The following is a 25,197-nucleotide window of genomic DNA, read 5'->3' as shown; positions in this document are numbered from 1 at the left end:
AATGTGGACACAAGAACAAATGGATATAAACTGGCCATCAGGAAGTTTAGACTTGAAATTAGACAAAGGTTTCTAACCATCAGAGGAGTGAAGTTCTGGAACAGGCTTCCAAGGGGAGCAGTGGGGGCAAAAGACATATCTGGCTTCAAGACTAAGCTTGATAAGTTTATGGAGGGGATGGTATGATGGGATAGCCTCATTTTGGCAATTAATTGATCTTTGACTATTAGCGGTAATATGCCCAATGGCCTGTGATGGGATGTTAGAGGGAGTGGGATCTGAGTTACTACAGAGAATTCTTTCCTGGGTGCTGGCTGGTGAGTCTTGCCCACATGCTCAGGGTTTAGCTGATCACCATATTTGGGGTTGGGAAGGAATTTTCCTCCAGGGCAGATTGGCAGAGGCCCTGGGGGTTTTTCGCCGCCTTCTGCAGCATGGGGCACGGGTCACTTGCTGGAGGATTCTCTGCACCTTGAGGTCTTTAAACCACAATTTGAGGACTTCAATAACTCAGATATAGGTCAGGGGTTTGTTACAGGAGTGGGTGAGTGAGATTCTGTGGCCTGCGTTGTGCAGGAGGTCAGACTAGATGATCATAATGGTCCCTTCTGACCTTAGAGTCTATGAGTCTAACTGTCCCAGACTGAGGTGTCATTAGAGGAGGTTTTGGAACAAATTGATAAATTAAACAGTAATAAGTCACCAGGACCAGATGGTATCACCCAAGATTTCTGAAGGAACTCAAATGTGAAATTGCAGAACTACTAACTGTGGTATGTAACCTATCATTTAAATCAGCTTCTGTACCAGATGACTGGAGGATAACTAATGTGACGTCAATTTTTAAAAAGGGCTCCAGAGGTGATCCCAGCAATTACAGGCCAGTAAGCCTGACTTCAGTACTGGGCAAACTGGTTAAAACTATAGTGAAGAACAGAATTGTCAGACACAGAGATGAACACCATTTGTTGGGGAAGAGTTAACATGGCCAGGGCCAGATTTCCAGTTAGGCACATGCCTAGGGCCACTGGCGTTCTAGGGGCACCTCACCTCTGTAAAACTGTGCAACGCGAAGGTCAGCTGTAGGCGGGGTGGGGGGGTGCTGAAGATGCTGTGCCTAGGGGTGCGTAAAGTGTAAATCTGGCCCTGAACACAGCTTTTGTAAAGGGAAATCACGCCTCACCAATCTACTAGAATTCTTTGAGGGGGTCGACAAGCATGTGGACAAGGGGGATCCAGTGGATACAGTGAACTTAGATTTTCAGAAAGCCTTTGACAAGGTCCCTCTCCAAAGGCTCTTAAGCAAAATAAGCTGCCATGGGATAAGAGGGAAGGTCCTCTCATGGATCAGTAACTGGTTAAAAGATAGGAATAGAGAGAGGTGAATAGTGGGATCCCCCAGTGCTCTGAACTGGGACCTGTGCTGTCCAACATTGTGATGGGTTCCCCTGGGGTGCCACCTGGAGCTGGGCTACCACTGAGCCCCCGACCCACCAGCCTGGGCTATCCCTCACACTGTGCTGCTGTGACATGCTGCAGACACGCTCCTGGTCTTGCACTTTCACCAGCATTCACCCAGGTAGGGACACACCCAGCCGCAGTTACACGCAGGCTTTCTGACCACCAGCCTAGCACCCCAGACAGTACGTCCTGCCCTGGTCAAATCTGGCCAGTATATGGGTTTAACACCCAGTCTGCCTCTCCCTCAATGTGACGAGGACCATGCACACTTGTGGTAACCAAGTTGAGATTTTCCTCAGGCACCTTAGTTCAGTGCACACTGGTTTGGATTAAAACATAAAATAAGTTTATTAACTACAAAAGGATAGAGTTTAAGTGATTATAAGTGAGAGCAAACAGATCAAAGCAGACCACTGTTTAAGGCACAAGCTGCCTTTGCTTTGCACTTGGGTTTCCCAGGTTTTCATACACAGGCTACAAATCCCTTTAGCCTGGGACCAGCACTTCCCCAGTTCAGTCTTTGTTCCTCTGGTGTTTCCAGGTGTGTTGTTTTAGGGAGAATGAGGTACCATCATGATGTCATTTCCCCCTTTTATATCTTCTTCCCACTCAAAGCTCTTTTGCTGTGACCTGGGTCAAACAGTTCCCAGTGTGTAGTGCTATCTCTGTGAGGTTTCTATTGTACACAGTTCCTGGGGTAATCCTTGTGCTTGTGTGCATTTCCTTAATAAGCTGTTAACATTGTTTGGCCTTTTTACTGTTGTACCTGAACGGCTGCTTGTGGGTGTTTTCAACTTCACAACATGTTTCAGTAACACCTACATAGCCAAACTTCATAACTTCCCATACGTTAATAGCATATACAATCCAATGAGATATTACTGTCTAGCAGATCAAGACTTTTAGAATGACACCTCACAGGGCATACTTTGTGTAAAACTTATCCTAATTATATGACAGTGGTGAATAAGGGGTGCCAGGGTGTCACAAACATATTCATAAACGATTTGGAAAAAGGGGTAAACAGTGAGGTGGCAAAATTTGCAGAAGAAATGAAACTACTCCAGATAGTTAAGCCCAAAGCAGACTGTGAAGAGTTACAAAGGGATCTCACAAAACTAAGTGATTGGGCAACAAAATGGCAGATGAAATTTAATGTTGATAAATGCAAAGTAATGCACATTGGAAAACCTAATCCCAACTCTACATATAAAATGATGGGGGCTAAATTAGCTGTTACCACTCAGGAAAGATCTTGGCGTCACTGTGGATAGTTCTCTGGAATCATCCACACAATGTGCAGCGGCAGTCAAAAAAGCGAACAGCATGTTGAGAATCATTAGGAAAGGGATAGATAATGAGACAGAAAATGTCATATTGCCTTTATATAAATCCATGGGACGCCCGCATCTTAAAAAAGATCTATTGGAATTGGAAAAGGTTCAGAAAAGGGCAACAAAAATGATTAGGGGTATGGAACAACTTCTGTATGAGGAGAGATTAATAAGACTGTTCAGCTTGGAAGAGATGACTAAGGGGGGATATGATAGAGGTCTATAAAATCATACCTGGTGTGGAAACAGTAAATAAGGAAGTGTTATTTACCCCTTCTCATACCACAAGAATCAGGAGTCATCAAATGAAATTATTAGGCAGCAGGTTTAAAACAAACAACAAGGAAGTATTTCTTCACACAACGCAGTCAACCCATGGAACTCTTTGCCAGAGGATGTTGTTAAGGCCAAGACTTTAACAGGGCTCAAAAAAGAACTAGATAAGTTCATGGAGGACAGGTCCATCAATGGCTATTAGCCAGGCTGGGCGGGGATGGTGTCCCTAGCCTCTGTTTGCCAGAAATTGGGAATGAGCAACAGAGAATGGATCACTTGATGATTCCCTGTTCTGTTCATTCCCTCTGGGGCACCTGGCATTGGTCACCGTCGGAAGACAGGACACTGGGCTAGATCAGTTGTCACCAACCCGTTGATCACGATCGACTGGTCGATCCTGGAGCTTCTGCCGGTTGATCATGATCTCCGGGCTGCTAAAAGCCCAGCGGCGCAGCAGGGCTCAGGCAGGCTGCCTGCCTGCCCCGGCCCCATGCCGCTCCCGGAAGTGACTGGCTGCTGGCACGTCTCTGTGGCCCTGGGGGCAGGGGGGAGGTGGCTCCATGTGATGTCCCCTACCCCAGGGGCTGCAGAGACGTGCCAGCAGCCAGCCACTTCCGGGAGCGGCATGGGGCCGGGGCAGGCAGGCAGCCTGCCTGAGCCCTGCTGCGGCTGGGCGCGAGCCGCCTGGGGTAAGCGCCTCCTGGCCGGAACCTGCACCTTGCACCCCCTCCCGCACCCCAACCCCCTGTCCCAGCCCAGACCCCCCTCCTGCACCCAACTCCCTCCCACACCCCTCACTCCTGCACCCCAAGCCCCTGCCCCAGGCTCAGCCCAGAGCCCCCTCCCACACCTCAACCCCTGCCCCAGCCCAGACCCCCCTCCTGCACCCAACTCCCTCCCAGAGCCCACACCCCTCACTCCTGCACCCCAAGCCACTGCCCCAGGCTCAGCCCAGAGCCCCCTCCCACACCCCAACCCCCTGCCCCAGCCCGGTGAAAGGGAGGGAGGGGGGAATGGAGTGAACGGGTCGGGGCCTCGGGGAAGGGCCGGGGCAGATCCTGGGTTGATCTTAAATTCAAAAAGTGATCTTGTGCGTAAAAAGGTTGGAGACCACTGGGCTAGATGGACCTTTGGTCTGACCCCGCCTGGCTGTTCTTTGGTTCACTGATCCTGTTCACTCTTCCCTCACCCAAAGTGCCATTCAGTGTTGCTTGGTGCAGTTGAACAGCTGCTGTGTTCCACCCCAGAGGTGGCTGTGAAGGAGCATGGGGGTAAATACAGTATCAGACACACACAGGGTAATTTAAATTCCTCAGTGCCCCACAGTAGGGCTCTCACTCATTTAGTTACTCAGGGTTGCCTAGCTAAGGTGTGGAGCCAAGAATTCATGCCCACGTATGTGGGGTAGGGATGTACCACAGTTAGGAGATAGGTAAGAAGTTACGGCATGTAAAGCAAAGAGAATGTGGGGAATTGGTAAGATTTGATGAACCATCTGCGTGACTCAGTTTCCCCACTCCCTGGGTACTGCTGCCAGCCCCTAGGGGTGAAGCATTAATTCCTGCTCTGGGATGGGAGGCGTGAGCTGCTGGGATCTCTGGGAGATTCTGTTCAGGTTCCTGATCTCTCTCCCCCCCTGCCGGCAGTTTCAGTGGGACCTGGGATTCTCCGTCCCATGTGTGGCATCGCCATGGGGCGGGATCCAGGCAGAGGCAGCTGCCGTGCCGTGCCGTACGGTGCCGTGCCGAGGGTCCCTGGGTGTATGTGCGGCCGGCGGGGAGGGCGGGGAGGGTGGGATTTGCTCCGTCCTGCTAGTGCATGTCCCTGTCTGTCTCCAACAGCCCGAGGACGGCATAGGACAGCTGCCCAGCCCCCGCCCAGGCTGGGAGATGGACCAGCAGCTGCGAGAGCGGTGGCTGCAGGAGGAGCGGGAGTATCTGCAGAGCATGGCGAGGCAGAGGGGCTCGCAGGAGCAGGGTAAGGGGGACGGGGTGCCCCGGGGAGGGGCATGTGGCTTTCCCTGCACCCCAGTGTACCAGATATGGACTGACTACAGGGCTTACCTCGGAGCAAGGTAGCCCCCAGCTGGGTCCATCACTGGGCCCTGCCAATCTCGGACTGGTCTGGCCGAGGTTCCTTGTCTAATAGGTGTTTTGCACACAGGGCTGCCTAGCGTGAACAGTGACACACCGTGTGACAGTCCATTAGCGATGATCTCCAACAGTCCTGGGAGAAGGGAGAGATTCCAAACAACTAAAAAAGGGCAAATCTCTAAAAAGGGAAATCAGGACAACCCGGGGAATTACAGACCAGTCAGCTTAACTTCTGTACCTGGAAAGATAATGGAGCAAATAATTAAGCAATCAATTAGCAAACACCTAGAAGATAATAAGGCGATAAGTGACAGACAGCATGGATTTGTCAAACCAACCTGATCGCTTTCTTTGACAGGGTAACAAGCCTTGTGGATGGGGGGAAGTGGTAGATGTGGTCTATCTTGACTTTAGTAAAGCTTTTGATACTGTCTCGCATGACCTGCTCATAAACAAACTAGGGAAATGCAACCTACATGGAGCTACTATAAGGTGGGTGCAAAACTGGTTGGAAAACTGTTCCCAGAGAGTAGTTATTAGTGGTTCACAGTCAGGCTGGAAGGACATAATGAGTGGGGTCCCACAGGGATTGGTTCTGGGTCTGGTTCTGTTCAATATCTTCATCAATGATTTAGAGAATGGCATAGAGAGTACATTTATAACATTTGTGGACGACACCAAGCTGGGAGGGGTTGCAAGTGCTTTGGAGGATAGGATTAAAATTCAAAGTGATCTGGACAAACTGGAGAAATGATCTGAAGTAAATAGGATGAAATTCATTAAGGACAAATGCAAAGTACTCTACTCAGGAAGGAACAATCAGTTACACACATACAAAATGGGCAATGACTGCCTAGGAAGGAGTACTGCGGAAAGGGATCTGGGGGTCATAGTGGATCACACGCTAAATATGAGTCAACAGTGGAACACTGTTGCAAAAAAAGCGAACATCATTCTGGGATGTATTAGCAGGAATGTTGTAAGCAAGACACAAGAAGTGATTCTTCCGCTCTACTCCGCACTGATTCGGCCTCAGCTGGAGTATTGTGTCCAGTTCTGGGCATCACATTTCAGGAAGGATGTGGACAAATTGGAGAGAGTTCAGAGAAGAGCAACAGAAATGATTAAAGGTCTAGAAAACATGACAACAGAACATACGATTGGCCAGACTGGGTCAGACCAAAGGTCCATCTAGTCCAGTGTCCTGGCCTCCAACAGTGGCCAATGCCAGGTGCCCCAGAGGGAATGAACAGAACAGGGAATCGTCCAGTGATCCAGCCCCTGTTGCCATAGGTGCTGACATTCCCTCTGCCCGGTGGGTGCTCGACCCTCCCGCCCCACCCCTGGCCCACCTTTTCCTGCCTTTGCACCATCCTTGCCCCCATTCCACCCCTTCCCCAAAGTCCCTCCCCCCTTCCCACCCCCATTCCACCCCCATCCCCAAAGTCCCCACCCCTTCTCCGCCTCCTCCCCTGAGCGCAACGTGTCCCCGCTCCTCCCTCTCCCTCCGGGAAAGTCCTAAGCGGGAAGCACTAGGAGGGAGGGGGAGGAGCGGTGAGGCGGCACGCTTGGGAGGGGGGAGCTTGGCTGCCGGTGGGTGCAGAGCACCCACTAATTTTTCCCCGTGGGTGCTCCAGCCCTGGGGCACCCACGGAGTCAGCACCTATGTCTGTCACCCATTCCCAGCTTCTGGCAAGCAGCGGCTAGGGACACCATACTTCCTAGCTGTCAAGGTGGTTAAGCAGTGGAATAAATTGCCAGGGAGGTTGTGGAATCTCCATCACTGGGGATTTTTAAGAGCAGGTTGGACAAACACCTGTCAGGGATGGTCTAGCTCAGCGGTTCTCAAACTTTATCAACCTGAGGACCCCCATTTTGATTTAAAATTTTTCGGGGACCCCCAAGTGCCCCCCTTCTTAGCCTTTGCCCCACCCCCTTCCCCAAGGCCACGCCTCTGCTCACTCCATCCCCCCTCCCTCCGTCACTCGCTCTCTCCCACCCTCACTCACTTTCACCAGGCTGGGGCAGGGACTTGGGGTGCAGGAGGTGGTGTGGGGGATGGGCTCTGGGAGGGAGTTTGGGTGCTGGGTGCAGGCTCTGAGCTGGGGCAGGGTGTTGGGGTGCAGGAGGGGGGGCAGTGCTTACCTTGGACGGCTCCCAAAAGCAACCAGCACACCCCTCTGGCAGCGGCTCCTAGGTGGGGGCCAGGGGGTCTCCGGGTGCTGCCCCTGCCTGCAGGCACTGCCCCCGCAGCTCCCATTGGCCGCAGTTCCCAGCCAATGGGAGCTGTGGAGTTGGTGCTCGGATCGGGGGCAGCGCGCGGAGACACCCCCCCCCCCAGGTCGCAGGGACGTGCTGTCCGCTTCTGGGAGCAGTGCGGACCCAGGGTCCCCGCTCCTCCCCCTCCCTCGCAGTGCCTCCTTCGCGCCGGGGAGCAGCTGTTCCGAGGTGTGAAGGAGGCGCGGGGGGGGGGGGGGGAGGACCCCCTGCAGTACCCTCGGGGACCCCAGTTTGAGAAACGTGGGTCTAGATAATACTTAGTCCTGCCATGAGGGAGGGGACTGGTCCCTCCAGTCCTATGATTCTGCGACCTCCCCCTCTGAGTTCTCCCTTCCCCACACCCTCGTTGTAAGGAACCCTGGGAATCCAAGCCCTTTGTTCAGTACAGCCGGGGTTCGTCAGAGTGCGATGGGGAGAGACACAGTTCCTCTGGGCCCGGGGCTGTGGCAGGAGCTCTCAGCCCCCCACCGCAGCAGGCTGGGCTGGAGGTGGGATCCAGGGACAGCCCAAGGTTCGCTATTGCCAGGGTCTCCTGTCGTTCCGCTGTCGCGCTGCCAGGGAAGTGCCATGCTGATCAGTCTGTTACGAGTCTCTGAATCATGCTGGTTTTCTAATTACACGGAGCGATCCCGTAACAACTGGGTTGTCTGGCTGCCCATAGGTTGCAACAACTGGCTGTGGTCGGTCTAAAATCCTCGAGTCGTCGTCTTGTTCTGCATCCGCCATCTGTAGGGTTGGCTGGGTTAATTGTTCTTTCTGATCTCCGCTGTAGATGGCGACGGTTTCTGCTGAACTCTCCTCTGTCGGTCTCGATCACACAGGATCTGGGCGCTGAATTCTTTTTATTTATGACAGTTGGGGCTGTCCAGCCTTTTTCCTTCATCCAGTTTGACATGAACGTGGCCACTAGCTTCTGTCCCTGCAGGTCTCTGAGTGACTGTTGTAAAAGTTCCCACAAGCTCGTGTGGCTGTTTTATCTGATTTGGCTGCTCTCTTCATGTCTGGGCACTTTGTAGGTAGGGTCTTTTCCAAAGCTGGCACAGTAGTTCTGAGTTGTCTTCCCGTCAGGGGCTGTGCTGGACTGTATCCAGTAGCTGCTCTTGGTGTTTATCTGTAGCTCAGGAGAGCAAGGAATGGATCTTCCTGCTGTGGGTTTTCTTGGCTGTCTGCACAGCTCTCTCAGCCTCTCCATTCGCTTGTGGGTAACGTGGGCTGCCAGGAAAATGATCTAAGTCACATTTTGTCCATGTGACGTTATTGACATAAACTGTAACCATATAGATCATTGTTGCAGCCACTGTTATATATTTGTACAAAGGTTGTCGTGTGAGGTGTCTATGGAAAGGTGATGGTTTGCTGATTATGATTATGCTGTCTGTATGTGTGTACCATTTTTGTAGTTGAAGTTATGAATATTGGCTCTGTACTTGTATCTCAATGTGTTTGATTCCAAGTAGCCTCAGTGAAGCTTTCGGTCAGCTTCTTGAGAAGGGACTATTCTCAGTAAGTGCCGTCAAGAAACACTGAACGGACAATGGACCTTGGGCGACTCCAATCCACATCGGAGCTTTCCTGGGAACCTTCAAACTAACATGGAAACAATGGCGTCGGCCTGTAAAGAACTGAGTCATGCCTGGACATGTGACTTGCCCATGTGACTCCAGGCGCCATCTTGCTGCTGTGATTGTCCACAGGGCAGAGGATATAAGAAGCTGCTGCATCTCCTCCATCTTGTCTTCAATCTGGCTTCTTGCCTCTGGAGGGACTTTGCTACAAACTGAAGCTCTGAACAAAGGACTGAAGGACCCATCCCAGCTGGGGATGTTCCAGAGACTTGATTTGAACCTGCAATTTATTCCATCACTGCTACAAGCCTGAACCAAGAACTTTGCCATTACTATTATGTAATCGATTCCATGTAACCAATTCTAGCTCTCATCTCTATTTCTTTCTTTTTATGAATAAACCTTTAGATTTTAGATTCTAAAGGATTGGCAACAGCGTGATTTGTGGGTAAGATCTGATTTGTATATTGACCTGGGTCTGGGGCTTGGTCCTTTGGGATCAGGAGAACCTTTTTTCTTTTACTGGGGTCTTGGTTTTCATAACCATTCGTCCCCATAACGAGTGGCACTGGTGGTGATACTGGGAAACTGGAGTGTCTAAGGAGATTGCTTGTGAGACTTGCGGTTAGCCAGTGGGGTGAGACCAAAGTCCTCTTAGTCTGGCTGGTTTGGTTTGCCTTAGAGGTGGAAAAACCCCCAGCCTTGGGCTGTAACTGCCCTGTTTGAGCAGTTTGTCCTGAGTTGGCACTCTCAGTTGGGTTCCGCCAGAACCGCATTGTCACAGTGGCGTAGTCGTGCTTGGATCCACAGAACCAGGTCAATTAAGCTTTGGGTCAGAACCCCACGCTATCCACATTTGAATTTGGGTATTAAGACTTTGGTTGGTTAAAGAACAGTTGCAATGGCTGAGCAAAGAGCATATGAGGCCTTGACAAAAAAGCCCTGAAAGATTTGTGTTCAGAAAAGGGGATAAGCTTTAGAAAGAAAGCTACAAACCAAGAACTGAGAGATCTGTTAATGGCCAGTGATCAGGAGGCAGGAGCACAGCCCTTACCTGAGGCCACAGAAGCTGCAGAAGCAACTGAAATGCAAAAGGCAGCAAATAAACTGCAACTTGAGCATGAACAGAAACTAGCAGCTTTTCGATTGCTGGAAAAGCAGAAGATAGCCGAGATAGAGAAGCCAAAGAAAGAATTGCTGAATGGGAAAGAGAGGCTGATGGGAGAAAGAAGGAGGCTGATGAGAGAGAGGAAAGGGCTCGTGTCCGGAGCTGCTGGCTGCTGAGGAGAGAGTTCGCTAGATGCAACAAGAAACTGCCAGCTCCAAGTCAAAAAAGCAAGGGAAGAACAGTAGAAACTATCCTCTTGAATGTCCAGTTTCTAACAATGTTGGTATGTTGTATAACTGAGCAGTTGTCTGGGTGTAACCAAATGTACCCCAACAGTGCCACCTTTTATGTAAATGCTGTTTCTGTGAGTTCAGTAGAAGGTGACCCCACAAGTTGTGCCAGTGCTATGTATGGGAGTGGTAATGAAACATTCATAGAGTGTAAAAGTCAATGGTAAAAGCTGTTTAGGGCAAATGATGGCTTCTAACATCACTCTTGTTAAAGCAGATCTTGTCAAAGAGCAAGATTATTTACCAAATCAGAGTGTGAATGTTGTAGTCCTCTATGAGTTTACTGTACGTGTGCCTTTAGCCAGAATCCACCTTGAATGGAATGGGGCTCAGCATGAAGTTATAGCTGGGGTAAGGAAGTTATTGCCTAAGGATCTTTTGATTGAGGAAGATGAACAGTTAAAGCTTTGTTCAGTCCAGGTAGCCAGAGCCAGTCACAGGACAGGAATGATCTTAAACCTGTGTCTGTTATGGGCAATGATTTGCCGGGGGGGGGGGGGGGGGGGTTTCTCCAAAGGTTTGTCTGAGGAGAAGAGCTGTTTGTCTGTAAATGAAGTGTCTGAATGTCTGTCTAATGTGTCAGAAGTGAATCTGGAGTTAGATCAAGAGCAGAAAGATCCCATTGGTCAGGACAATGTTTCTCAGGAGCAGATTAAAGTGGATGGTCAGGTGCAAGCCATAGCTGAGGCCTTGGCTACACTGGCGCTGTACAGCGCTGCAACTTGCTGCGCTCAGGGGTGTGAAAAAACACCCCCCTGAGTGCAGCGAGTGCAGCGCTGTAAAGCGCCAGTGTAATCAGAGCCTGCAGCGCTGCACGCTACTCCCCTCGGAGAGGTGGAGTACTTGCAGCGCTGCGAGAGAGCTCTCGCAGCGCTGGCGGCATGACTACACTCGCGCTTCGCAGCGCTGCCGCGGCAGCGCTGTGAATTCCCAGGTGTAGCCAAGGCCTGAGGAAGGAAAGGGTAGATTTTGGATGGGTGATGCATTGGTGGCTGATACAGCTTGTAAAAGGGAACCTGAAAAGGGTAACTGATTTGCTGGCAGTAGCTCAGTGTAGTGAGAAGAGCGGCAGCGTATCTGTTGGGAGTGGCAAGGTGCCTGGTAAGGAAGCTGCCCCACTCTCAGTCTTTGTCTGGAACCAGCCCTGTGTGCTGGGACAAAGGAGAGGAAGGCAAGGAAAGCTTGGATGAGCCTAGGCAGCCTTGTGAGTTGATGGCATTATCTAGTCAGCAGTTTGGGAAGGCAGGAGAGTGGAAGATGAGTGTCCCTATCCCTTACCTGTTTCCTGTGTGGAGAATTGTGACAGTGAAGGAAATGTGCCTGTGTCTGTCAGGGGTATTGACTTGCCTATGGAGGAAGCTACCTCGGTCTCCAAGCCCTTGTCTGTGAACAGCCCTGTGTGCTGGGACAAGGGAAAGGAGATCCCAAGCTGTGTGTCAAAAGGGAAGGTTTCAGAGTGGAGCCGTGTTAGTCTGTTTCAGCCAAAAGAACGAGGAGTCCTTGTGGCATTTTAGAGACTAACAAATGTATTTGGGCATAAGCTTTTGTGGGCACAAGGAGAGCAGAAAGGTGATTTAATTGTGTTACCCACTGACACTTTGACAACTTGTAACAAGAAGGAAAAGATTCCTGAGCTTGTGTGTGGCAAAGGGAAGGAAAATGCTTCTTACTATGAAATTTAGCAGTTTTCCTGAAAGGGGATTGTGTAGAAATCCACCTAATGAGCCAGAGGTAATCCTGGATGTAAGTGAGACCCAGACAGAGTCTGTTGCTGCTCAGGGAAGTGTTCCTTTAGAGCAAACCCCAGGTGAAGAGGGTAAGGGCAGAATTTCTGTGAGGGGTGAATTGCTGCTTAGAGAAGCTCCTAGGGAAAGAAATCCTCATGGTAATCTGTGCAAGCAGTTTGCTGTAGCTGAAGCGTGTGAAAGTGATTTGATCAAGGAAGTTTCAGTTCCTGATGGCCAGAAATTTTCTGCTGAGAATGAATTCATTGACTGTGCTTTGGAAAGATCCAGTGTGGGTAGCTCTGAGAAGGCTTCAGATGGAAGGAAAATTGTTAGGGAATTTGGACAGCCCATTAACCAAGTGGCTGTGCTTGACCAGTTTGTTGGGAAGACAATGTTGTTGGGACAGGAATGTCTCCATGTAGAGTCTGTGAGTGACCTGTCGGTGTCTCAGGTTCAGAGGAAAGGCAGCGTAGCTAAGTCTGCAGAGCAGAACAGCCCTTCCGTGAAGCCCGAGCCCGCAAGCTTGAAAAATATGCCCCCCTGGCTGACACCCTGCGGTCCAAGGGCTACGAGGTACACACAGACTCTCTGCTTGTCGGGGCCCTGGGTGCCTGGGACCCATGCAACGAACGAGTGCTGAGGACCTGTGGAGTGGGCCGTCACTACGCACGGCTCATGAGACGCCTAATGATCTCAGACACTATCCGTTGGTCCCGGGACATCTACACGGAACACATCACCGGTCACCGCCAATACCAAGAGTGAGCCGATTAGACCTCGCCCACCTGCAAGGGAGAAGGGACTCGCTAACCCCCTCCCCCCCCGCTGGGTCTTATCCCCTGAGCCCCGAACCCACCCAACCTCACCTGCAGCCGCCAATTCCGAGAGCGAGCCGGGGAGACCTCGCCCACCCACAAGGGACCTATCAACCCCCGCCCCCCACCACCACTGGACCTTACCCCCTGAGCCCCAAACCCGCCCAACCCCACCGGCCACCGCCAAGAGCGAGCCAGGGAGACCTCACCCACCTACAAGGGGGAGGGGACCTTACCCCCTGAGCCCCAACCCCACCCAACCTCACCGGCCACCGCCGATAACGAGAGTGAGCCGAGGGGACCTTGCCCACCGCAAGGGGGAAGAGGCCTATATACCCCCCCCCCCCCCCCCGCTGGGCCTTATCTCTTGAGCCCTGAACCTACCCAACCTAACTGAATCCCACCACGTGAGGGTCGCCCCATCACCATTGTCCAGCCCACCTACTTGTACCCATGGCTATTTGTAACCCCTGTGTGGATGATTGACCCTCACCGCTTATCAGCTGTGTCTTGATCTCGCCCACCGCTTACCCCCCCATTGGAGACATTACAGTCTGTATGTATTATGTGTGCTGACAACCCCAACATAACAACATCCCCCCCATACTCTGTATGTTCCCCCCAATGATCGACAACTGACTCTTCAAATCTTTTGTACCATTTATTTTTAAATATTCTCTAATAAAAATTTAAATCTCTGGAGAAGGCAGGGGAGGGTGAGGGCAGGTACGATCTCATCTTTACACACTTGGGATATGACTTATGGTCTCTCAGTGGACTTAACATCTGATTCCATGTGTAAGCAGAGGTTGGTAATGAAAGGACAACAGAACCTTGCATCTAACATGCTAGTAAGAATGGACGGGATCTCTTTAAGACAGAGTCCAGCCTTGGAATTGGTAACAGTTAAGGATCTGAAAAGTGGTGAACCAGCTCCTGTCTGTGTTGATGCAAATGACCTGGCTGACAGGGAGAAGAAAGACTTGCTAATAGCTGTTAGCACAGAGAGCCCGGCCAATCCACCAGTGAATTCTATTAAGCAAGAGAAATCAGGGTTTGATCCTCCAGGACAAGGAGGAAAGAAATAACTTAATTTTGCAAAGGGAAGCCTCAGGGTAACCCTAAAAGGCCCAAACCCCAATGGTATTGAGCCAAAGGTGTGGCATGACAAAAATTATTGTAGATGGACACTTGCAATGGATTTGTTGTTATTGCTAATGGTAATTTTTGTAACTAATGTGTTGCTAATACCAAGAATTGTAAAAATGTACAATGTGCCTAATCTTTTGGAAAATCCCTTGAACACATCAAGAATGATGCATAAGAACACACTTTATGTTAAAAGACCTTGTGATACTGATATTTCACAGTTAGTGCCTGTAAACAGTGTTGGAACTTTTCACAGGGGAAAAGACATTCCAGACTTGATGTGCTGTATGAAAAGGGAAACCGAGGCACACTACCACATTGCTTTCACGGCTAAATGCCAAGATTCCTACACTATGGACACCATTAATCTCTACATTGACTTGATGTTAATTGGGTTCCAAACATTTGCCAGAGCTTGCATGGATAAAGTAGCTGTTTTCTTTAGCTCTTGGCAAGATCATGTGAGACATACAGGAACCATGCTGCAAGAGCAGATCCAATCCACTGTTATTCTAACCAAGTTTTACCTTGAGTTTGTAAAGAGATTAAATCATGTTATTGAACATGAGTTGGGTAAACCACTTCTCTTATACATTGATACGGCTTCTAACCCAGTACAAGTTGTAGTGAGACAGAACCCAGGATGGGGAGCTTTTGGGATGCAGTCAGTGATTATTGTGTCATCCCTTCCTGCATCAATTTTGCGTTGGGGGTGTGACGTTATGAGTGTAATATAATATCTCATTGAAAGGTGACAGGGCCAGAAAGAGTTAATTAACTCACAGACTGACCTGACCCAGGGCCGAACTGTAGAGACTGGTTAGGAAGATCTGTAAATGAGCAGAGCTTTGAAATGCAGCCGGCATTGTTAGAGATAGAAGGGGAGCTGTTTGCTCAGGGCTTGCGATGTAAGCAAACAAGTCTTGTCTATTGCTATAGCTTTAATTCAAAGATCAAAAAGGAATATTAACATTTATGATGATACTTGAGTAAAATAGTATTATTGTCTCTATGTCTCTTTGAAGGTTGTGGTGACCTGTATCTGAACTGTTTAATGGATAAATTACCCTGTGCTAATTGCCAGGATGCTTGGGAGAAGGAGAGTTAAGCCTATTGTTTTCTCAGGCCAAAAGGCTGCTGGAAATGTATAAGAACCCTGGGACACGATCCTGCTTCATCTCAGATCTGCTTTGGGTTTCAAGAGGGGGAAACCTTAAGCCATAAGGATTGAGATCCCCAGTCATTGACTGGAGCCACCCTGAATATGGACATTGGACTATAACCTATGGACTATTTCTAAAAGGACTTTTGGCAACTACAAGCTCACCTCTGCTATGTATCTGAAACTCAAGAATTGAATTCAAGTCTGTCTGTATATTGATCTTTTAACCAACTCTCTCTCTTTTCTTTTTTAATAAATTTTAGTTTAGTTAATAAGAATTGGCTATAAATGTGTATTTTGGGCAAGATCTAAGTTATAATTGGACCTGGGTGTGTGGCTGATCCTTTTGGGTTGGGAGAGCCTTTTCTTTTATATGATGAAATAAGATTTTCAGAATTTATCATCGTATGTTTGACGTGTGTCTGGACGGAGGCCTGAGGCTGGGCACTTTAAGGGAACTGCGTTGTTTGGACTTCTGAGTAACCAGGGAGGTAACACAGAGGCTGTTTGGGACTGGTTGGTAAATCTAAGTATTGGAATAACCACCAGTGTTTGGGGTTTGTCTGCCCCGGTCTGTTTGCAGTTCGCCCTGATTCAGTGACCTCAGCTGGCTCCCACGGGCAGCACCGTCACAGTGACTGTCTTCAGTAAAGTCAAAGGATCGAACGGTCTGCCCTGCTGGCTTGCTTCCCCATAGCATTCATTACAGAGGGTACCTGGATATCTCCACTTTCTTTGTGGAGTTTGTTTGTAATTCAAAATCTTGCAAAATGCTGTCTCCAGTCTGTCCTTTGGGAAGGTTCTTTGTGTTTCTCGGAAGATCCTTTAAAGCTCTGCTGGGTGGGGCTGAGGCTGGTTTTAAATAAGCGCTACGTGGTGGCTGAACAGTGTGCTGAGAAATGGTACAGTCAGTTACGTCACCGCACCTGGGTTCATTATGAAATATACTTAAGAGCCCAAGTTCCCAATGGCAGTCACGTTTCAGAGTAGCAGCCGTGTTAGTCTGTATCCGCAAAAAGAACAGGAGTACTTGTGGCACCTTAGAGACTAACAAATTTATTAGAGCATAAGCTTTCGTGGGCTACAACCCACTTCTTCGGATGCATATGGCAGTCACGGTTATTCCTATAGTGCAGGGAAGAGGTTTGAGGTGATTCTGGTCTTCATGCAGCAGTGTCACATACACCTTGTGCAGAAGGTGGGTTCCCTGGTTATACATGTCGGCTGGTGTTGTTTATACGATTGTACAAGTTACGCAACTCGTCACATGTCACTAAAATCCAACCCCTCGGCATGTCCCAGTCCCCTAGCCACCTGTTCTGGGCCTTCTTTATCTTTGTTTTGGATACTAGTGTCACGGATCCACAGAATCGGTGCTACAGACCCAGCTTTGGAACAGTCTCTGGGACAGTAGTGTCACAGAGTGTGGGGGGACACAAGGCCCTGCACCCCCGGCTTCCTGCGATTTACCATGACTCTCAGCCAGCCAGTAAAGCAGAAGGTTTATTTAGACGACAGGAACACAGTCCAAGACAGGTCTTGCAGGCACAGACAACAGGATTCCCCCCAGTTAGGTCCATCTTGGGGTCCCAGGGCACCACAGCCCCCTTGGGAGGTCAGAGCCCCGTCTGCCTCCCAGCCATTCCACCAGCCAGCTCCTGAAACTCTCCCTTCAGCGACCCCTCCCACAGCCTTTGTTCAGTTTCCCGGGCAAAGGTGTCACCTGGCCTCTAACCCCTTCCTGGGTTCTCATGTTACATGCTCAGGTATTCTCCCTCGGCCAGTCTCCCATCCCCCAATGCAGACCATCCTAGCCACACTCCCCTGTCAGCATTCAAAGACCACAGTAAGAACAGTCCCAGTTCGTCACATCTCTCCCCCCTTCGAGACCGAACTGAGCGGGGTCACTTTAGCCAGTGACCCAGGGAAGTTTGAACCTACCCCCGTTCCCATGGATGCCCCAGCATCCCTCCCATTCCTTGGTGAGAATTACACCAGGCCCTTCCAGTTTCACGCCCCCCCCTTTGGTCGGGGGTGCTCAAGGGCACTCGTAGTTCGCATGTGGGAAGGTTTATGCGGCCCGTGCCCTTTTCCCACCCCAATACCCCTGGGGTTCCAACTGGACTGGGGTCTTTTCCCAGCGTTCCAGTCTGGAGGTCTGTGATTCAAGCTCTCTTGGTTCAGAGCCCCCCTTTTAACCTTGGCCACCCTCTGGAAAGGCTCCTCTATGCTGGGCAAGGGTCCTAAAGCCGTTTTTCCCTTGTCCCGGGCCTTCCTCCCCCTCTGACAGGGGTCACAGGATCGGCAGTACTGCCGGACAGTAACAAAGACCCCAGGCCAGTAAAAGCTCCGTAGCAGCCTCTGCTGGGTACGCCAGGTTCCCTGGTGCCCTGAGAGGGGAATGTCATGGGCCCGGTATAGCAGCTGGCGGCGATACTTCTAGGGAACCACCAGCTGCCTCCTGATCCCCCCTGACTCCATTTTCCCTGGGGGAGCCCATTCTCGGTACAGGAACCCCTTCTCCCACAGGAACCTTTTCTGGCCACCTCTCCCCATGGTCTGTACCGCACCGAGGTCGGCCAGGTCCCTTATCTTACGCAAGGAGGGATCTTTCTGCAACTCGGCCTGGAACTCAGCAGCTGGGACAGGGATGGCCACCTGATCTCTCTCGCCGGCTGGGTCTGAAGCCGCAGCCTCACCGAGCCGTGTCCCTGGGTGTTCTCTTCCCACCAGGTTAGGGTCCTGCGCCTCGGGCAAGGCACCCTTCCTAAGGTCAGGGCGCAGTGCCCCCCGCCGGCTCTGACCAGGTCACAACCAGGGCACCCTGGGGGTTGCTTGGCCAGTCCTCCAGGTCCCCCCCCCCCCATCAACACCTCAGTGGGCAAATACGGGTGTACCCCCACGTCCTTGGGGCCCTCCTTGGCCCCCCACTTCAGGTGTACCCTCGCCACGGGCACTTTGACTGGGGTCCCGCTGTGACGTTATTGATATAATCTGGGACCATATAGATCATTGTTGCAACTAAGGTCCTGTAGTGGCACCCAAATCTTGTATAAAGGGGGTCAAATGGGGTGTCTTAGACAAGGTTATGGTTTACTGGTTATGATTAGGCTGTCTATATGTGTGTATCAATTTTGTAGTTGAAGTTATGAATATTGGCTCTATACTGTCTATATTTCAAACTTATGCTATGCTGCTGGGTGACATCCCAGACAAACTGGTGTTAGCTCTGCCTAGCCTGCTTGATGGCCCATTAAGGACCATCAGCTATACAATGGACCCATGGAGAGAAGGCAAATATGCCTTGAGACTCAGCAAAGTATGCAGGAACTTGCCCATGTGACTCCAGACTCCATTTTGCTGTAATTTTCCACAGTAAGGACAAAGAGGTGTTCTTACACCTGGAAAAGACTATATAAGGCTGATGCCTCATCTCCATCTGGTCTTCAATCCTGCTTCACACCTCTGGAGGAACTTTGCTACAAGCTGAAGCTTTGAACAAAGGACTGAGGACCCATCCCAGCGGGGATGTATTCCAGAGACTTGATTTGAACCTGCAGTTTATTCTGTCACTGCTGCAAGCCTGAACCAAGAACTTTGCCATTACTGTATGTAATTGATTCCATTTAACCGATTCTAACTCTCATCTCTATCTTTTTCCTTTTATGAATAAACCTTTAGATTTTAGATTCTAAAGGATTGGCAACAGCGTGATTTGTGGGTAAGATCTGATCTGTATATTGACCTGGGTCTGGGGCTTGGTCCTTTGGGATCAGGAGAACCTTTTTCTTTTACTGGGGTCTTGGTTTTCATAACCATTTGTCCCCATAACGAGTGGCACTGGTGGTGATACTGGGAAACTGGAGTGTCTAAGGAGATTGCTTGTGAGACTTGCGGTTAGCCAGTGGGGTGAGACCGAAGTCCTCTTAGTCTGGCTGGTTTGGTTTGCCTTAGAGGCGGAAAAAAACCCAGCCTTGGGCTGTAACTGCCCTGTTTGAGCAATTTGTCCTGAGTTGGCACTCTCAGTTGGGTTCCGCCAGACCCGCATTGTCACACCCGCCCACTCCCGTCAGGGTCAGGTAGGTGTTGGGCACCACCTGATCTGGGGCCACCACCTCGGGCCGGGCCAGCGTCACCTCTGCGCCCGTATCCCAGTATCCATTGACCTTCCTCCCATCCACCTCCAGGGGAACAAGGCACTCTCTCCGGAGGGGCAGCCCCGCGCCCACCCTGTAAACCGAAAACCCTGAGTCTGGAGCATCCAGCCCCCCAGAGGAGCTGGCCTGGAGCCCTCCTCCCTCCTTAGCAGGTGGTACTCGACCAGCCCCCCTTTCCTGGGAATGCTGCCTCTCGCCCGGCTGGGTCTCTACCCAGTCAACCCTCTGTGGGTTCGGTCTGCTCAGTCTGTCCCTGAGCCTGGGGCACTGGGCCCGTATGTGGCCTCTCTGGCCACAGTGATAGCAGCCCATGTCCCATGGGTCCCCTCGAGTGGGTCGGATGGACCTGACACTGGATGTTCCCCTTTGGTGGGGGTTTTCCGTATTTCCCCGCTGGGAGGTCCCATGGTGACTCTCACTCTGCGTTGTGACGGGCCTGTTCCTTTGGGACTCCTCCCTGTTATCCCCTGCCCGACTGTTCACAAACTCGTCGGCCAACTGGCCTGCGTGCTGCGGGTTCTCTGGCTTTTGGTCCATCAACCATCGCCTCAGGTCGGATGGGCACTGCTCATACACGTGCTCCAATACGACTAGGTCAAGCTGGTCCTCTTTAGTTTGGGCCCCAGCTGTCCACTTGCGGGCATACCCCTGTGCCCGGTTGGCTAGTTGTAGGTATGTGACCTCACGGGTTTTACGCTGACTCCAGAACCTTGTCCGGTACATCTCAGGGGTCAGCCCAAACTCGCTGAGCAGGGCCTTTTTGAACAGTTCGTAGTCCCCTGTCTCCGCCCCTTTCAGTCAGCTGTACACCTCCCTGGCTGTGGGGTCCAGTGAGGGGATGAGAAACTGGAGCCTGTCTGCAGGGTCAACCTGGAGCAGCTCGCAGGTATTCTCAAAGGCCGTCAGGAAGGTATCCATGTCCTCCCCCTCCTTACGCTGGGCCAGGAAGCACTTATCAAAGCTCTTTGCAGTCTTGGGTCCCCCCTCACTCCCTGCAGCCGGGGCCCCACTGCTCCTCAGCCTGGCCAGTTCCAGCTCCTGCTGACGTTGTTTCTCCTCCTGCTGACGTTGTTTCTCCTTCTCTTCCTGCTCATGCTGACGTTGTTTCTCCTTCCGTTCACGCTCCTGCTTCAGTTCTTGCTGCCTTAAGTCAAGCTCTTCCCGTCTCATCTCCCATTCACATTCCAGCGGCATCCGTTCCAGGGACGGGGAGCTCCACCGGGACGATCCCCTGCTGGTCGGCGGGGTCAGGGTGCCCTCGGTATTCACTGGGCTTCCCCCAACCCCTCCCCTAGGCATAGGTAGGCAGGGTCTCGGGATGTCCTCGGCAGCAGTCTGCTCCCTCCCAGCCAGGTTGGGTCCCGGGGCCCACGATGCATCCGCCGGGCGGCTTCCCTCAGGGACAGGGCTCGGTTCATCCAAGCGATCCTTCTCCTCCAGCTGGGCAATTAGCTGTTCTTTGGTGGACCTCCCATTGCGCAGCCCCCTCTGCCTGCACAGCTCCACCAGGTCGCTCTTAAGGCGTTTAGCATACATCCTCCTGCTGGCCACTCGCCGGCGTGTGCTCTCCGCTTTCCACCATTCCAAGGAGACCCCTAGTGTGCCAGCCCTTCTTCAGGTCACCACCTCTCTGCCAGGGTCGAGCTGCAGACTCCTCCGCCCCTGGGACCACTCGCTGCGATCTCCCGGGGGACCCTGTTACTGCAACAGTCCTTCTCTCTGGTCACACACTCCCAGGGGTTAATCGCCCCCTGAACGGTCTCTCTCTGACTCTTCAGCCCACCTGGTCCCCGTCGATCCCCCTTCGTTTTACTGCTCCCCAGTCACTTACTGCAGGAAGCGCCGTCCACGGGGTGCAGTAGATCCCACCTCTGCCACCAGTTGTCACGGAGTGTGGGGGGACACAAGGCCCTGCACCCCCGGCTTCCTGCGATTTACCATGACTCTCAGCCAGCCAGTAAAGCAGAAGATTTATTTAGACGACAGGAATACAGTCCAAGACAGGTCTTGCAGGCACAGACAACAGGATCCCCCCCAGTTAGGTCCATCTTGGGGTCCCAGGGCACCACAGCCCCCTTGGGAGGTCAGAGCCCTGTCTGCCTCCCAGCCATTCCACCAGCCAGCTCCTGAAACTCTCCCTTCAGCCACCCCTCCCACAGCCTCAGTTTCCCGGGCAAAGGTGTCACCTGGCCTCTAACCCCTTCCTGGGTTCTCACATTACATGCTCAGGTATTCTCCCTCGGTCAGTCTCCCATCCCCCAATGCAGACCATCCTAGCCACACTCCCCTGTCAGCATTTAAAGACCACTGTAAGAACAGTCCCAGTTCATCACAAGTAGTCCCCAAACTTTTCAGGGTTGCGTCCCCCCTTACCCCTGTCAGTGCCCCCCCACCCTGAGCCGGGAGTGGGGCCTCAGCTGTGGGGGGGGGACGCAGACAGTGGTAAGGGGGCCGAGGCTGGGGCTACAGCTGGGGGCGGGGGTGGGACTGGGAGCGGAGCCCTGGCTGGGGCCAAGGTCAGAGCGGGGCCAGGAGCGGAGCTGGGTGATGCTCCCTTCCCATCCCTCGTGGGAGCTGGCCCAGGCCCCAGCCAGGCCCCCCCCAAATGGCCCTCTGTGCCCCCTAGGCATGCCCCACAGTTTGGGGACCTCTGCTCTGGGAGGGGCCCTTCAGTGGGCCACCCCCCCCCGGGGTCTCACTTCCCCGAGGCCTTTGTTCCCGAGCTGGGGGATGTGGCTCGGCCCCCTGCAGAGGGGTGGGGTGGGGGCATCCATGGTGGCTGGTTGCCAGGTGTCCACGTCCTGGCCATTGGATCTGCCCTTCTCTTCTCAAGAGCTGCATGGAGAGGGCCCAGGCCGCCAGGCGCCATCCACACCTGTGTCTTCGCCTCCCCGATAGCAAACAGTCTCTTCCCCCCACTAGGGAACAAAGCAGCATACAGGGGAAACCGAGGCACACATCGGCTTCTTAAAAATATTACAAAACCCATCCCCCGCTTTGTCACAACTAGCTTCCAGGCACTGGCCTGTGAAGGCGCCTCCCTCGCTGGTGCTGAGACGTAGAACGAATGGCTCTTGATTTTGGCAAGTTTCCGGTGCCAAATGCTGACTCAGCACCTGGCGGAGTGATGGGTCCCTGGCGTAAGCGGCCAGGGTGCTGGTCCAGGCCAGGGTGTATCACTATTACAGTGTTTGTGCACCGTGCGCTTGGTGCATTGTGCGCACCGATACCCAGCTGCCAGGCTGGTCACAGCGAGTGCCCGGTCCCGCCCCACAGGACCCCTCACCCAGACGCAGGTGGGAGGGATAGGGCGGGTATTGGGGGGCGGCTGGGCAGGTGCCTCATGCGCTTCTCTCCCCACTGCCACAGGCGGGGCGCCGGAGGACCCCGGAGCAGGGAGCAGGGAGATTGCAGACCAGGCTGATGCCGACGGCGGACGGAGGCCGAGCAGGTCCCAGCCCATTGTCCCTGAGCCTCTTGCTAGTGACGAGGTCCTGCAGGTGCCCCACGTCCCTAAGTCTCCCAGGTAACCCCTTGGGCAGGGCAAAGACAGCTCAGGATGGCCCTGCCCCTCCCCTTGGGACATCCCAGCCAGCCAGACTCCCCCGGCGCAAGGCCAGCCGTGGTGGGGGGCGCAGGCCAGCCCTGATCAGGCTCTGGCAGGAGCAGTGTCTAGGGTTTCCAGGCGTCTGGTTATTGACTGGAATGCCCAGTCGAAAAGTGACCTTGGCGGGTCCAGTCAGCACTGCTGACCGGGCCATTAAAAGTCCGGTTGGCTGCAGCGGCCCGCTCCACACAGCTCCCGGAAGCGGCCGTCATGTCCCTCTGGCTCCTAGGCGCAGGGGCAGCCACGGGGACTCCGCACGCTGCCCCCGCCCTGAGCACCGGCTCAGCTGCTCCCATTGGCTGGGAACCTTGGCCAATGGGAGCTGTGAGGACAGTGCCTGTGGCGAGGGAAACGTGCAGAGCCCCCTGGCCGCCCCTGCGCCTAGGAGCTGGAGGGACATGCCGCTGCTTCCAGGTGCTGCCTGAGGTCAGTGCCGCCCGGCTGGAGCCCGCAACCCCTCCCCAGCCTGGAGCCCCCTCCCATGCTCTGAGCCCCTCATCCCTGTCCCCAGCCAGAGCCCTCACACCCCAGCCCGGTGAAAGTGAGCGAGTGACGGAGGGAGGGGGGATGGGGTGAGCAGGGGGTGCGGCCGCAGAGAAGGGGTGGGGCGAGGGTTTTCTGCAGTCAGTAAGTTGGCCCCCCTAGCAGTGTGCCCAGCACAGAGCTGGGTGCGGTGGGGCTGGGAGGTATTTGTACTAGGCCAGGCTGAGCCCTGGGGTCCTGCCCTGGCCCCTGCAGTGTTGCTAGGGGAACAGCCACTGTCCTGTCGCTGTGGCCAGGAGGATGCGGCATTGTGCTGGGACCTGCAGCTCTCGGGGCAGGGGGTCCCGCTGGCCGTACAGGGTCCTGGTTGGGCCCGGGACACCCCTGCTCTAACCAGCCCCCACCACAGCAGGCCGCTTCCCTGCACCTGGGCTGAGTGGGGTCTCGGGGCATGGCCTGGTGGCTCCCGCACGCTGGGGCCAGTGGAATGGACCGGTCCCAGCCCCACCCGTCTCCCTCCCTTCCTCCCAGGGACCGCAGCCTGATTGCCGGGGCCGTGGAGCGGAATGACTTCCTGCGGCTCCTGGGCGAGGGCCAGGCAGACGCCATGGTGCAGAGCTTCATGCCCGCCTGGCACGGCCCAGGGCACACGGTGCTGGCCGAGGGCACCGACGGGGACGCCATGTACATCGTCGCTGGTGAGCGCTGGCCCCCCCCCGTGCGTCTGTGAGCATCCGCCAGCCCTGCCCAGCCCCGCTGCACGTGCGCCAGCCCTGCCCCGTGCGTGTGTGAGCATCCGCCAGCCCTGCCCAGCCCCGCTCCACGTGCGCCAGCCCCGCCCCGTGCGTGTGTGAGCGTGTGAGCCAGCCCTGCCCAGCCCCGCTGCACGTGCACCAGCCCCGCCCCGTGCGTCTGTGAGCATCCGCCAGCCCTGCCCAGCCCCGCTGCACGTGTGCCAGCCCCGCCCCGTGCGTGTGTGAGCGTGTGAGCCAGCCCTGTCCAGCCCCGCTCCATGTGCGCCAGCCCTGCCCCATGAATGTGTGAGCATGTGAGCCAGCCCAGCCCAGCCCTGCTCCACGTGCGCCAGCCCCGCCCCGTGCGTATGTGAGCATCCCCGCTCCACGTGCGCCAGCCCCACCCCGTGCGTGTGTGAGCCTGTGAGCCAGCCCAGCGCCGCCCTGCATGTGCGTGCGAAGGACTGTGAGTGCCCGGCCCCCCGGTGCAGGAACGTGCGCTCCATTCCCGAGCTCACCGCCCTGCACTCCTGTCTGCACACACACCCCGACAGTCCTGCCCTGGGTGAGTTACGCCAATTGACGTGGGTGGGGGGCGGAGGGAAGGGGCGGGTGCGTCTGACCCGTTTCAGGTGCTTTCCTTTGCAGAGGGTGAGCTGAGTGTGACCCAGCGCGGCTGCCCCCTCCGCACGCTGCTCCCGGGGGATGTGTTTGGGGAGCTGGCGATCCTGTACCACTGCAAACGCACGGCCACCGTCACAGGTGATGGCTGGCCGCAGGCCCCGGCTCCCCATCCTGCCCCCGCTCCCTCCCTCGCCCCGGGCCCCACCCCTGCTGCTGCCCTGGCTTCACCCCCTGCCCCCACCCCAACCCCAGCTCCACCCCCTGCCCCTGCCCTGGCTTCAGACTCCACCCCTGCCCCAGCCCCACCTCCACCCCAGCTCCACCCCCTGGCC

The 25,197-nt window shown here is 53.7% G+C and overlaps 1 protein-coding gene across 1 annotated transcript in view; it reads left to right on the top strand.

Annotated features, from left to right (window-relative positions):
* The first annotated feature begins 4,960 nt into the window (after positions 1–4,960).
* Positions 4,961–25,197, top strand: part of LOC135876818 (cGMP-dependent protein kinase 1-like) — a 55,918-nt gene continuing 35,681 nt past the window's right edge. Inside the window, exons 1-4 of the mRNA XM_065402167.1 lie at positions 4,961–5,048; positions 22,787–22,943; positions 24,039–24,205; positions 24,890–25,003. Coding sequence (XP_065258239.1) covers positions 4,961–5,048; positions 22,787–22,943; positions 24,039–24,205; positions 24,890–25,003 — 526 coding nt within the window. The remainder of the gene's footprint in view (positions 5,049–22,786; positions 22,944–24,038; positions 24,206–24,889; positions 25,004–25,197) is intronic.

This window comes from Emys orbicularis, chromosome 3, assembly GCF_028017835.1.
Source record: "Emys orbicularis isolate rEmyOrb1 chromosome 3, rEmyOrb1.hap1, whole genome shotgun sequence".
Taxonomy (NCBI): Eukaryota; Metazoa; Chordata; order Testudines; family Emydidae; genus Emys; species Emys orbicularis.
The sequence above is the reverse complement of the archived record's forward strand: the minus strand, read 5'-3'. Positions and strand labels throughout refer to the sequence as shown.